Source organism: Drosophila navojoa, chromosome 5, assembly GCF_054131105.1.
Source record: "Drosophila navojoa isolate 15081-1374.11 chromosome 5, UAZ_NAV_1.0, whole genome shotgun sequence".
Classification (NCBI taxonomy): Eukaryota; Metazoa; Arthropoda; class Insecta; order Diptera; family Drosophilidae; genus Drosophila; species Drosophila navojoa.
This window is the reverse complement of record NC_142893.1, coordinates 9771911-9786615: the sequence shown is the minus strand read 5'-3', so window position 1 is coordinate 9786615 and position 14705 is coordinate 9771911. Positions and strand designations below refer to the sequence as shown.

The following is a 14705-nucleotide window of genomic DNA, read 5'->3' as shown; positions in this document are numbered from 1 at the left end:
CTGTGATGTTTGTAGATGAGAGTATATTTGAAATATATGCATATTAATTAAGATATTTATATATATTTAGATATGAATATTCAGTATAAGCCATTTCATGAGCTAGAAAACGTAAATTCTAATTAGAAAACTCGTATGACAAGCAATTATTTTTCCAGAATTTCGCGCATGTGTTTCGCAGATACCCTGTAAACACATTTACATAGAAAAGAAATATAGATAATTTATTATAGATAAGTGTTTTGATTAGGACGTCAACAAGTTTTATATATCACGGCTTGCTAGACATCGTGTCTCAGTTATTAAATATACCTTGCAGTCTTATATAAATATATATATGTATATCTGTGTGACAATATTCAAATAACGTGTGCAAAATGAAACAGCTTAAAAATAGCAAAAAGTTTCTATTGAAAAGGCGGAAAATTGGAACATTAAAACGCGAAACGTTTCACGTGCCAGAAAATTTCTTTTTAACTTAAGTGCCTGACGGTCACCCTGTATATGTTTTGGTCTATGTCTTAAGTGTTGTCCACACACATACACATGGAAATACACCCTTACATACACGCACACACTCACTCAGTTGCAGCTAAGCGTTTTTGTACATTTGTCTTTGCCTTTTTGTCCATTATTTTTAAAAGCAATTCACGTTGCAAACTCGTATATATAGACATTTATATATAAATATGGATATACATATGTATATACATACATATATCTGTGCTATATGGTCACATTTCGCAACCCATGGCAAATAGACATCCAAAAAAACATAGAAAAAGAATTGCTTTGGCCTCTCTGGTCATGACTTTGGCACTCAGTATTGTTTCTTGGCCAAGCGAATTAGTTGTTGTCCGTCATGTTGCAAGCGCCAGCAGCAGCAGCGCAATGATTGTGCCCACATTTCAGGCATTGGCGCAGATGGTGCGGCAGCTGTGCGCGCTGCAACATCAGCAAAAGCAGCAGCAGCCACAGCAGCAGCAGCAACAGCAACAACAACATTCACAGCAATTTCATCAATTTGCCTTGACCAGGCCGTTGAAACAGCTGCTGCTAACAGCAACAGCAACAGCAGCAACCTCTGCACCTGTATGTGTTTTGTGTAGTTCATGTTTGCTCTGTCCACCCCAAAAAGAAAAAGAAAAAAACAAAAAAACAATTTAATAAACTCTTGCAGGCCAAGATCAATGTTGTACATATAACCTTCGAACCCATTGAGACAGCAGCAATACCCAGCAGCAACAGCAACAACAACAGCAGCAGCAGCAGCCTGAACTGCCTTATAGAGGAGGCAGCCATCGAAAGTGTTTTAATAACTAATGTAGAGTCTGTTCAAGAGCTCGATGAGGTAAAGCTTGAACGCACATATAAATACACACATATATAATATAATTACATATATATATATATATAAACTCTATATACACTGCCAATATTCAGAGCTTTTCAGTTGCACAACTAACTTGGTTTAATAACAAATTCGAGCTCAATATTAATCTAAAATCTTCTGTTTGCATAACTTAGGTCATACCGCAGCTGGGCAAGCTCTATGTGGGCACTCAGCAGCAGCAGCAGCTGCCCTATGCGGTGCAATCATCGCCCATCATACAGGAGCCACCGACGCCCACCATTTATGGCAATAGCACCACTGCTGCACCACAATTCCCGCAGCCGACGCAGCGACAAACACAGGACAAGCAGCAGCAGCAGCAGCAGCAGCAGCAGCCGATCTATGCCAATCAATACGAGCTGAATGTGGCCAAGGCGACGACGGCGGGCGCTGCCGCCAGCAGCGGTGGCCGACGGAATGTGGCGCGTGGCTTGCAGTACCGTGAGTCGGCTGGCTACGAGGCGCTGCGTGCCACACAGCCACCGCCCAATCCCGGCATGCTGTCCATCGACAACTTCCGGCTGCTGAGCGTGCTCGGGCGCGGGCACTTCGGCAAGGTGATATTGTCGCAGCTGCGCAGCAACAATCAGTACTATGCGATCAAGGCCCTGAAGAAGGGCGACATCATTGCCAGGGACGAGGTGGAGTCGCTGCTCAGCGAGAAGCGCATCTTTGAGGTGGCCAATGCGATGCATCATCCGTTCTTAGTCAATTTGTATTCGTGCTTCCAAACGGAGGTGAGTGGCGATAAAATTAATTACTATCCTCAATTACTAATTATAGTATATATAAATTTATTTATAAAAAAATTTATAATTGTAGTTGAATAGATAATAATGTAATTATAATTAGAGTGAAATGAATTATATTCATTATTTATTTGCAATAAAAATATGTATAGAAAATATATGAATTAATTACGAATTGAAACTCTTTAATTATTAATTATTAAAAAATAATTCTTTTTTAATTGTTTATAAATGTTATTAATATGTTTTATAAATATTTTCCATATATAATTAATTTCTATTTATAATTTTTTTTTTATTTTTCTTAAAATATTTATATTATTATAATTTTTTATTTATTATATTTAAATATATTATTATTATATTTATTATATTTAAATATATTATTATTGTATTTATTATATTTCAATATATTATTATTATTTTTAAATATATTATTATTATATTAAAGAAATTCTCCATTTTGAATATTTGGACATTTTTTTTTTGCTTTAAATTTTCCATAAAATGAAATATTTAATTTTAAGTTTGAAATTAGTAAATACTTAAATAATTAGAAACTAATTACATATAGTTTATTTTGCAATTATTTAAGTAATTATTAATAGTTTTTGTTGTTATTGTAAATAAAATTACGTTCTATAAATCTATATATTAGCTAATAAGTATACATTAATTTAAACATTATTAACCCATTAGTTTAATTAAATTTCTTAATTAATTGCAGCAACACGTGTGCTTTGTCATGGAATACGCTGCCGGCGGTGATCTGATGATGCACATCCATACGGATGTGTTCCTGGAGCCGCGCGCCGTCTTCTATGCCGCCTGTGTGGTGCTGGGCCTGCAGTATCTGCACGAGAACAAGATCATCTATCGCGATCTGAAGCTGGACAATTTGCTGCTCGATACGGAAGGCTATGTGAAGATCGCCGACTTTGGGCTGTGCAAGGAGGGCATGGGCTTTGGCGATCGCACGGGCACCTTCTGTGGCACACCCGAATTTCTGGCACCCGAGGTGCTGACAGAGACGTCCTATACACGCGCTGTCGACTGGTGGGGATTGGGTGTGCTCATATTTGAGATGCTCGTTGGAGAGGTGAGAATGAGACAGAGAGAGAGTGAAAGTCTATTTGAAATGTCTTTTAATATTGTGAATTTGCAGTCTCCTTTCCCGGGCGACGATGAGGAGGAGGTCTTCGACTCGATTGTTAACGATGAGGTGCGCTATCCGCGCTTCCTCTCACTGGAGGCCATTGCCGTTATGCGACGGGTGAGTTGACGGGAATTGAAATCGAGCAAAGATCACAGAGTTAATATATCATATTCCTATAGCTGCTGCGCAAGAATCCGGAACGACGTCTGGGCTCATCCGAGCGCGATGCTGAGGATGTCAAGAAGCAAGCGTTCTTCCGCTCCATTGTCTGGGATGATCTGCTGCTGCGCAAAGTGAAGCCACCGTTTGTGCCAACCATCGTAAGATTCTGATTGAATAAAAACCCCCTCAAAAAAAAGGCAAAACAATATTTATATAAATTTTATCCATGCAGAACCATTTGGAAGATGTCTCGAACTTTGATGAGGAATTCACGTCGGAGAAGGCACAGCTGACGCCGCCAAAGGAGCCGCGGCACTTGACCGATGAGGAGCAATTGCTATTCCAGGACTTTTCATACACGGCCGACTGGTGTTAGAATCAACCTCCAACCCAACTACATTTAGTCTTAAATCTGGCCCTGGGCCTAGCTCAGTTCAATAAGTTGAAAACAAGAAAACAAAATGCTTTTACACATGAGAAACGATATATGAATATATTATATACATTTCTATATACATATATATATATATATTTACACATTTATATGTATAAATTGTGAGAAACTTGTGCATGATTTTTGCTCAGAAGCATTGACCAAATTTGCCTAGAATATTCTACATAAATTGTAAACACCTGCATCCAACATAAACATATACATACATATATACAATCATATTATATCAAGTCAGCTGCTTCAATTCACATATATACAGATATACTTATATGATTTACATATATATATACATAACACTGGGAAAGCCTTAAGGATGGTGTAAATTTTTGTGAAGATTTGTATTTAAAGCAAAAGAAATTATAGAGAGCCAGGTTCTATATTTTATATATAGATGTTAGTTGAGAAGGAGCGAGAGATAAAGTAAAGAAGGTAGAGAGCGTTATAAATATATATACATAAATATACCCACACAGCTATTTACAAGCGTGAGCAGACACACACACATACACACACCTATTTTCATATGAAACATACAAATCACATTAAAAATGTTGAACAAAACGAAAAGCAAGTCATAATACAAATATTATATCTTATTAAATATATATATACACACACGCATATACATATATTTAAAGAGCTCATCGATAAACAACAAATATTTACAATTTTTTCAAACTGTATATTATTATTTTTTGCCGCCTTCAATTCAACTCCTCAGCCCCATTGCCCGAGTTGAGTAATAAATATATATATTATTTTAATTTTATATTTTTAATTATATACATATATACATGCTTATACATTTGTTATTTATTATTGTACTTTAACAAAAAAAAACCCTAAGCAAAAGAACGATACAACAAACATAAAAACTGTATTGCTTTGAGCATTTTTAAAAGATATCTTTTTTAAATTCATTTATCATTTTTTTAATTATTCGCGGTGCACGCTTTAAAAAAAAAGTATATATAAATAAATACAATATGAAAAAGAAATAGATCAGCAGCTAAAAAGCATTTGAGAATTTTTTCCAAGTTATGCAAAAAGATTTTCTCAATCGCATGCAATCAGATTGTTAAATAAACTTAAGCTATATATATATATATATATATATACAAAATCATTTATATATATATAAATATCTATGCCTATTATTAAAGAAAATTTAATTTTTAATTTGTCTTTAAGTTTGTAGCATTCGATTATTTGAATTTTAGTGCCTAAGTTATATAAATACATATATATAAATCTATAATGTCAAGATAATTATATTACGATTATTGATTATATAAAATCTATGATTATGCGAAAACTATTATATCATTTATTGTGTGCAAAGATCGTTAGATTCATATGCTTATATGTACATATATATTATGCATCCAATTGCAGCTTTGCACATAATTGTTATTTATGCTAAAAAAAAAAACAAACTTTATGATATGATTTTGAATAAATATATCTATCGCTATAAATGAAATGAGTTACAAATTTATTTATGTTTTTATATACTTAATTTTGTTTTAGTTAGTTGGTTAGTGGATCAAATAGATCATGAATATTACTTATATAGTATATTTGGATCTCTTTAGGAAAGCTCTACAAACAGTAGAAACTATGGATAGGATCAAATTCCATAGGTTTCGCTGTCATCTCTTAAGGCATTTTGTTGTCCCTCGACAATACATGGAAATGGGACATATAGTCCACTAGCATTTGTCTGTGCTCTTAGGGTACGACCGAGGCGAAGCATAGGATCAGTTCCATATAAACTCGCAATCTCAATTTATATGCCATTCTCATTCAATCCCTCTGTGATCTGATAATACAATATATTGCCCGTATTATCCACTATGGCTACTATAACGATATAGTTTTGTAATTTCTCCTGCACGCGTCTAATCAGCTCAAAGTCCAGATCTTTAGCGTGTTCCATGGGCAAATAAGCAACGGAATTTTGTTGCTCCACATTTTGGGCGCTCCAATAAAAAACGCCGCAAGATGAGTCAAAATGCGGCTCGATATCGCGCAAACGTTCATCTGCAAATGGTAAATTATATTAACTATATACATATATACAATATATGTTTGTATACAGAACTATTTAATAAATCCTTGTAAACCAATTTGGCCAAGGCGCGTTTTAAGGCACTCAAATCGGGGAAAATTTCGTCCAAATTCTGTAAATATATGATTTTCATTAAGTAAATAACATAAATACACTCAACATATTATTTACCATAATAGTTTAACTAATTAATAAACAAATTTAAACTCCACATTGAACTTATAAACTAAGTTTGCTCACATTTTTCATTGCAGCGGCAAAAGCAAGAAAACAGCTGTTTCGCAGCTGACGTCACTATTGCCCAGTATTGTGCAGTGCTGTAAAACACGACACGCTTTTGCGGCAAATTTAAATTGTATTAAATGCTTATAAAAAATGTATATATATATATGTGTTCAGTTTTCCGCGGCAGCAACAAGTATATTATTTTTATGCATATATATATATTAAGTGATTCAATTATCACAAAAATGTAAAAAGCTCAACTTGCCCTTGCTGATTGGAGAGTCAATGCTGCCGCTAATTTATAGCTACGCAAATTCACTCAAGAGCGTATGTATATAGAGCGGCTCTGCTTTCATGCTATTGGTCGTTGAGCTAAGAGATCAACTCAAATTGAGCATGGCGTGAGTGCAGCTCTAATTGTGTGCTCTCACTATCTAAATAGCTGCGTCTGTTGGTATTAGTGAACTCACTGGATAAACGGTGAGTAGCAAGCGCATGAGCATAATTTGATCATTTAGTTGCTGTGCGCTTCTCTCAGTGATCGGTTGTGTGTATGCGTGTATGCACTTCGCGTGTGTAATATATTTATGTATCAGTGTAAAACATTAAATAGCTGAAGCCGTGCTTGCTTTTTTAAGGTGTTTATAAAATTTTGCTTTTCCTTTAACTTAAATACTATAAGTAGTAAGGTTGCATGCAATTCCAAGTGCCGAAGAGAGTGGAATACAGAGAGAGAGCGAGAGAATGGAAGGAGAGCAAGTGAGTATTGTAAAGCTTTATTTTAACTGTTATTTTTTTATTTTACTGTTTACATGTACATACGTAAGCATAATTTACATTGTTGTTGCTATTTTTAAAAGTACTATAATAATTTTAGGGAATAAGAAACGATGTCATTTTATTTATTTATTTTTTTTTTTTCAAAATAACTAAAATTAAAAGTAAAACCAAATGTTTGCTTTAATATTCAATAATAAGAGGCCAATAAAACTGGAAGTTAGACAAAGTCTTTGGTCTTGAGCACTTGATACTTGACTGCCAGGATGCCTGGATGCCAGCCTTGCAGCAACCCAGACAAAAGTTAAGAAAGTAAAGATAGAGAGAGCAAAAAAAAAAAAAAAAACAACAACAAGACAACAAATTATGCTAAATAGATGCAGTTAGCTAGCTGGCAGAATGGGCCAGGATATGCATGCAAAGCAGAAAAGGGCGTCCAAAGTCTGGGCGCATGATAAGGGTTTGGCAGCCGGCGCTTTGCACATGTGCGCCAGCAGCATATTAATGGGTGTGAGTAAGACTGTATGTGTATTTGTGTGTGTGTGTACGTGTGTGAGAGTGGGGTGTGTGAAGTGTGTGTCTCCATCTGCGGCTGAATGTCCTGCGATAAGTAAGTTCTCGGCACAGGCTGCCAAGTTGCAAATTCTATGCAGATTAGTGCTGGCTCAAATGTCAGTTAATGTTTCACTGTTGCCGCCATCCTGTGGACCGGCTATTCAATTAGGCGCTCGGTTGGCTAACTGCTGCTGCTCCTGCTCCTGCTGCTGCTCCTGCTCCTGCTCCTGCTGTTGCCGTTGTATACCTGCAACTGAAACTGAAACCAAATGCCAAGTAGGCTGGCAGACAGGCCAGTCCAGCCGAGGCCAGTCTCGGCCAGGCTGGCAAACTAAACCAGATGTTGCGGTCGATGGCCATTATTGAACTTGTCAATGGCAGCGCCACGGCCAGCCAGGATCAGGATTTACGGAAAGTAGTCGGGGCAATTACAGTGGCAAACAAGCCAGCTTACGACAACGATACGGAACAACAGTTATTACAATTACAAACACACGCACACACAGACACACACATACAGGCACATATTGGTGGTGGTGGTGGTGCTGCTGCTGCTGTGTGCGTACGTGCGGTTCCTTAATGCTGTTTGGCCAAGCAAAGTTGTGCGTGTTGTCCTTAGCTGCTTCCGGTGGCATGCACACACTACACTCTCGACCCGCCTGGACTCGCCAGTGCCCTCTGGACATGTCCAGTCCGGTTGCCTGTACAGCAAGGCACATGTGTGTGTGCGTGCAGTTAAGCATAATATTATTTGCACTTGCTGCCCGTTTATCCGCACACATACACACTCGCCACACATACATTCTTGTGAAATGGCAAATTTCTGCTGGTCTGTTAGATGGACTCGTTGTCATAACCATTGGGCAGCCAAAATGTGAGCGTTTATGGCTTCTTGCTGATTGTGTTGATTCCTGTCAGAAACATTCAATTAAATTTCAATGACATAAGCTGAAAGGGATTAAGGCGAAAAAATAACAGTGTTGAGAAGCGGTTAGAAATGCGGGAAGGTTTTTTTGAAATTATATATATTATATATACATATATATATATATATATATATATATATATATATATATATATATATATATAAAAATAAATTTATACTTTGCCATTTTTTTACAGTTATATAAATTTTAGTTTTCTCAAATATATATAATATTATATATATATATATATATATATATATATATATATATATATATGTATATATATATATATAATATTATATATATTTGAGAAAACTAAAATTTATATAACTGTAAAAAAATGGCAAAGTATAAATTTATTTTTATATATATTTAAGAAAACTAAAATTCATATACCGATAAAAAAAATGGCGAATTTATTTTTGAATTTATAGAACTTTTTTTATATTAAAAAATTTTATAATATTAAAATTAAATAAATTAAAATAAAATAAAAAATAAGTAAATAAAATATCGGATAAATACATTGAGAGAGATATGATAATATTTATAAAATTTAACGGCCCATAAATATATAATACTAAACGTAAGTAAAAAAAAAAAAAATAGAAGTAAAACACGTCAAGCTCTGGCTTAAGTTCAATATTAAATACTATTACTACTTCTATTGGTATGTATGTATATACAGTAATCTATAAAATAGCTCGTACAATCAGTAGACACACAATTTTGTTTTTATTGACTCAAGTTTTAAAGCTTAAATGCGCTTTAAAGTTTTAAATCTTGCACAGCTAAAACTTAAAGAAAAATCTCTACGAAACAGTTAAAAAGAATTCATAAGCTTCAACTAAGAAAAGCAAAATAATAAAACATAATTTAAGCTCAGTTCAAAACTTGATAAATTGGCAGCAACGCTAATTAAATTAAAGCTCAAACTTCAGCTCGTATCATTAGGAGCAAATGCTAGCCTTTATTGCCTTGACTTTAATTGGAACTGCAAGCGGCCCAATAAACTTGAATGGCGCGCTAATAACTGTGCAACACTTTTTGTGGGCCAACAATTCAGCTCAGCTGGAAATATAATGGGAGAGTGGAGTGGAGAGAGGCGAGTGGGCGTGGCAGTGGCAGTGGGAGTAGTGAATGTAGGTGGAATAACAGATGATAATGAGGCAGAGCATTTGACTCTAGTGCAGGGCTGGGCTAGCCGATGTCCTTCCTGTCTTCAGCTGCTCCCAGTGGACGCTGGACACGGGACATGGAACATGTGGTACACAGTGCATGCAAATAGTGTGTGCACATTTGACCACTTAGCATATTTGCAGCCATTTGCCGTTGGGGCAACAGTTGTGTGAGTGCCGTTGTGTCTGCGGGTGTTTGTGTGTGTGTGTGTGTGTTTGTGTGTGTGTGTTACTTTGTTGGCCACAGTGAGGCATGCCACGGGGAGACTTTTAATTGAACTTTTGCAACAACACCGCGGGGATCAATTGAGATTTATTGGCAGTACGTGTCGCATTGCCTTGGCCATGTATTGCTCGGGGAGCTCGCATGCTGGCTCGCATGCTGGCTCGAATGCTGGTTTGGTTTTGGCGACTGTGGCCTGGGCAAATTACGTGACGTAAGCAAGCAATTAATGTTTTATTTAATTTACACAGCGCACACAAGTTGCGACTGCGACTGAGAGTTGGAAAACTCGTTAAGAACCACACGCTCACACACACACACACACACACTCGCACACACACACACACGCCCACAGATTCACTCTCGAGTTGCCTATAAACTTTTACTTGCAAATTTTCTAATGTCATTTGCAATTCAATGCGAATATGGCCTAATTAGGCTAACGGCAGAGCTGGCCCCACAATTCGTACTATTCAATTTGGCCAAGACAGTTATTTAACTGGCAGTTGATTAAATTCCCTTCACACAACTTTAATCACTGTTCGAGCATCCTTAATGACTTAATGGCTGGCGAGGGGGCGTGGCATGTTTGCTTGTCGCAACAAATCATTTTTGCCGCATCATTGGCAATGCAATTAACTATGGCAGTGTCTTGGGTAATTTGAGATTCCCGCCAAGCAACTGACCATTGGATGTTTTATTTTCCTTATTTACTAGAGTTTTTTTTTCCTTTTTTTTGGGGGGGTTTTGTCTTTTTAATGGATTTGTATGACTGTGCGTGAAATTTCATTAAAACTCGATAATTGCATGACACGACAGGATTCTTGCTGCCTTGCTGCATGCAACTTTTGCTTAGCTCGCAGACGAAACGCCACCGCTCCCGCCCCTTTTTCGACTCCGCCCCCCATTTTCAGTTTTGTCTTTGCTCTTCGGTCTGCAATTGATTTAATTATACGATTGCTGTGCATTGCAAGTGATTCGAGGCTAAAAGCTATTCCGATTCGATTTCCAAATGCCAAAAGCAATCTATTTTGGCTTGCCACGCCCACGCTCTAAGCTCAGCCAGCGTAATTACATTGCAAAAGGCACTAATCATTGTGTGCTTTTATCGTTGCGCCACTTGAAGTGAAAATCTATAACGGAATTGCCTTGAGATGGTTTAGAATAAGGCTTAAAAGGATGAAGAATGTTGGCTTTGATTAAAGATTAAAGATTTATGAATGCATTAGTAGTTGTAATAGATTAGATATGTGCATCTAATAGATCATAGATCATAGAATCATAGAATCATAGATCATAGAATCATAGAATCATAGAATCATAGAATCATAGAATCATTGAATCATAGAATCATTGAATCATAGAATCATAGAATCATAGAATCATAGAATCATAGAATCATAGAATCATAGAATCATAGAATCATAGAATCGTAGAATCATAGAATCATAGAATCATAGAATCATAGAATCATAGAATCATAGAATCATAGAATCATAGAATCATAGAATCATAGAATCATAGAATCATAGAATCATAGAATCATAGAATCATAGAATCATAGAATCATAGAATCATAGAATCATAGAATTATAGATCATAGATCAGATTTCATAGAACATCATAGATTTTCTGTGAACAGAGCATATCTACTACATATACATATATGTATAGGATATTTCTATATATAAATATCCTCTTGCATGCCTTCTCCTGCCGGTTACACATAATTTAACAAAAATAATCAAGTTCTATATTTCCATTTTCGCTAGATTTCAGGATTTTCAATATCAATTTTCTGCCCATCTATTATTTAATATTAATAAAGCCATCTTCAGCTGCTAAAAGGCCAAGTAAAGTGCTCGCAATTGATTGATTGGCATTGCATTTGTGAAATTGGCCTAAAGCCTTTTAGCTCTTGGCTGGGCGTGTCAATATGCAAAGTGCAGCTGCTCGCGTTCGGCAAAGGTAAATAATTAGATTTTCGGGGCAAGTGAATTATGTATGCAACAGATGCAGCTGCCACATGTGGCAGCAGGTTGTGGCACGATAATAATAATAATAATAATAATAATTTTATTTAACCCAAACGCTTGACAATAACAATTATTGGGTTGATAAATTTTTGGCCAGATTTTGTGATTTGTTTGGCAAATTGAATTTATTTGTTGCAGCAGACAAGAGGCAACATGTAGAAACAAAGATAGAAAGAGTGTGGGAGGCAGTGCGAGAGGGAGTGAGACAACTTGCAGCTTGGATGCAGTGAAGCAAAACGAGAGGAAAATGTATTCCATGGCAGCTGGCAACAAAAATGTGGAGTATGCAACAAATTATACAGATAATGCGGCACAATTGAATTTACAGTATTTGCAGCCAGGCACAAATGCACAACGATAGCAACAGCAACGGCAGCAGCAGCAGCAGCAACGGCAGCAACAGTAACAACAACAACAATAGTTGTCAATTGTTATAGCAACAACATCAGCTTTCATTTTCCACTTGACTTGAGTTGAGCGCATTTCGCATTTCAGCAAATTTTGCAATGCAGCAAGCAGCAAGCAGCAAGTGGCAGAGGCTCTTAGACCAGACAGCATTGTTGTCCTGTTTTGCCAGCGCCCCTCCCCTGCCCCTTCTCGCACAGCTCCTGCCCCTGGCTAAAACGTGTCCAGAGCGAGACAAACATTTATCACGAACAGAGGCCGCCAGGGCGAATCGAGACAAAACCCGGAAATGTTCGAGACGAGGAAGGGGCGCGGCGGGGCGAGGCGTGGCAGCCTGACTTGGCCCGGCCACAGAATTCATTTACGTAATTAGTGGCCAAGGATGTCTGACAAGTCCGCAGGCTCTCTCGTTTTGTTGGTGACCGCAATGCAAGTGCTTCAATCACCGCAAATCTTTCGGCGTCCTTCTGGGCCTGCGAACACACTTCATTGCCTACTTTTGGGCGGGGCGTGGCCAGCACAGATTAATGGGCGTTGCGTTCCGCCAGCTCGTAATGGACGTAATTGAAAAGGCGGTAAATATTGGATTTATCGTGGGCGGATCACAATTAGAGCGAACTTGTAAGCTTAGTAAGTGAGCTTAAAGCTTTATATTAGATTTGAGCTGAAAGCGTTTCTTGAATAATTCGGGGGCTTATTAGAAAATACTGATAATAAGAAAATAAAATATATTATAAAACACAAAATATATTAAAGATATATTTAATTCTTGGTTTTTTGTTTTTTTTTTTTTTTAAGTGTTACAGTTGTTTGAAGTTATCCATAGTTTTGTTATTTTTCTAATATATATATATATATATCTATAAATAAATATATATAGATATGATAAAGGAGATATAGATATATAAATAATAGAGAGAGATAGAGATAGAATACTAGTAAGAGATAGAGAGAGAAGAAGATGAGAGGATTTCTAGAAGAGAGAGAGAGAGAGAGAGGAGAGAGAGAGAGAGAGATAGAGAGAGAGATATATGAGATATAGATAGATATATATATATATATATATATATATATATATTTTTTTTTTTTTTTTTTAATTTTACTGAATATGTTTTTAATTTAATTTTAATAATTTAATTTTTTATACTATTTTTTTTATTTATTTTTTTTTATTTATTTATTTATTATTTTTTATTTATTATTTATTATTTTTTATTTTTATATATTTTTTATTTTTATTAATTCTTTATTTTTATTTATTTTTTATTTTTTTTAGTTTTTATTTTTATTTATTTTTGTTTGCTGAAAGAGAGCTTTAAAAGGCCATGATCACATCTTTTTAATATGTTTGTATGGTAGAAATATCAAAGGCATTAATTTAAATAAATTGATCTTCCCAAATTAACTTAGGTCCAATTTCCAGTATTATCAAAGCTCACTTAAAAGATTCAATCGGTCTTTTAACAGTTTTTTCATTGCATTTTAAACGACTTTTTATCAAGCAGCTTATAGATGAACTTGCATTGCATTAAACGAGACTCTGTTAAACTCAAAAGATATAAATGAGCTTCAAGCTGATTTGTTTAGTTGCTAAGCCGAAATGAGCTTTTAAAACTATCCAAATGGAATACAAATTGCAATGCCTGCTCGTGCAATGTTTGCGTATTAACGCTCATTGAACACAATCTGGATGCAAATCTCGTGGAGCGGGCTTAAATTTATTGATTAAGCTTGTTAAGTGAAATTTCTTGTTGTTTGCCTTGTCTCAAGATGTTTGACAAGAGGACAAGAGGACAGAAAGATGTCTAAGGCTGCAATAGATGCCACTAAATGCTGAGTAAAGACAGAGGTAACTGCAAGTGTGTGTATGAGTGTGCGTGTGTGCGTGTGTGTACATGGCTAAGCTGATCAAATGCAGCAGCCACAAGTAAAGTAAACTTCATTTGTAGCTATTGCCGAGGGGAAATAAACGCGCGCAATTTTCAACGCAAGCTACGTGCAAGTTACAAGGGCAAACACACACACACACACAGAGAAAGAGAGGGAGATACTTGGCGCCTAAAATGCGGCAAGAGAAAAGCGAAAGCAGAGCCAGCAGCAGAGGCAGCAGCAGAGGCAGCAGCAGAGGCAGCAGCAGCATCATCAGTTGTTGCAAAAACACATACAAGTAAAATCAAAACAAAAACACGCGATTTACCGGCAAAATGCACGTGACAGCCGAGGCAGCCGCTCGTGTCCGAGCTTCGGCTTCGTTCAGTGCCGAAGGTGGAACGAGTGAACGGCGTCGAATCTAACGATGCTGCCAGCGAGGACTATAAAAGGACGCGTCACAGCAGCAGCCACGCATTTTGTCAGCAGCGACAGTTGCGAGCAGCTGGAAGAGGAAGCAAAAGAG

General features: G+C 36.4%; 3 protein-coding genes across 12 annotated transcripts in view; 2 read left to right on the top strand and 1 right to left on the bottom strand.

Annotated features, from left to right (window-relative positions):
- The window catches only part of Pkn (serine/threonine-protein kinase N), a 43241-nt gene extending 39256 nt beyond the window's left edge, over positions 1-3985 (top strand). For 7 of the 10 annotated variants that reach the window (XM_089260846.1, XM_089260843.1, XM_089260850.1 and 4 more), the window contains 5 exons: positions 1528-2130; positions 2870-3241; positions 3308-3415; positions 3478-3618; positions 3693-3985. In XM_089260846.1, the coding sequence (XP_089116972.1) occupies positions 1528-2130; positions 2870-3241; positions 3308-3415; positions 3478-3618; positions 3693-3836 (1368 nt within the window). In that variant the 3' untranslated portion in view covers positions 3837-3985. Of the gene's footprint in view, positions 1-807; positions 1093-1180; positions 1352-1527; positions 2131-2869; positions 3242-3307; positions 3416-3477; positions 3619-3692 lie in introns of those variants that run through there. The other 3 variants (XM_089260849.1, XM_089260844.1, XM_030383534.2) reach the window with 2 other exon arrangements.
- Positions 1-14705, top strand: part of LOC108653075 (uncharacterized) — a 102113-nt gene that overhangs the window by 8174 nt on the left and 79234 nt on the right. The window lies entirely within an intron of this gene.
- Positions 5120-6299, bottom strand: Tsen15 (tRNA splicing endonuclease subunit 15). The gene is made up of 3 exons (XM_018103422.3): positions 6157-6299; positions 6019-6097; positions 5120-5957 (listed from the first exon to the last, which is right to left on the bottom strand). The coding sequence occupies exons 1-3, from the start codon at positions 6157-6159 to the stop codon at positions 5704-5706; spliced, it is 336 nt and encodes a 111-aa protein (XP_017958911.1). The 5' UTR covers positions 6160-6299; the 3' UTR covers positions 5120-5703.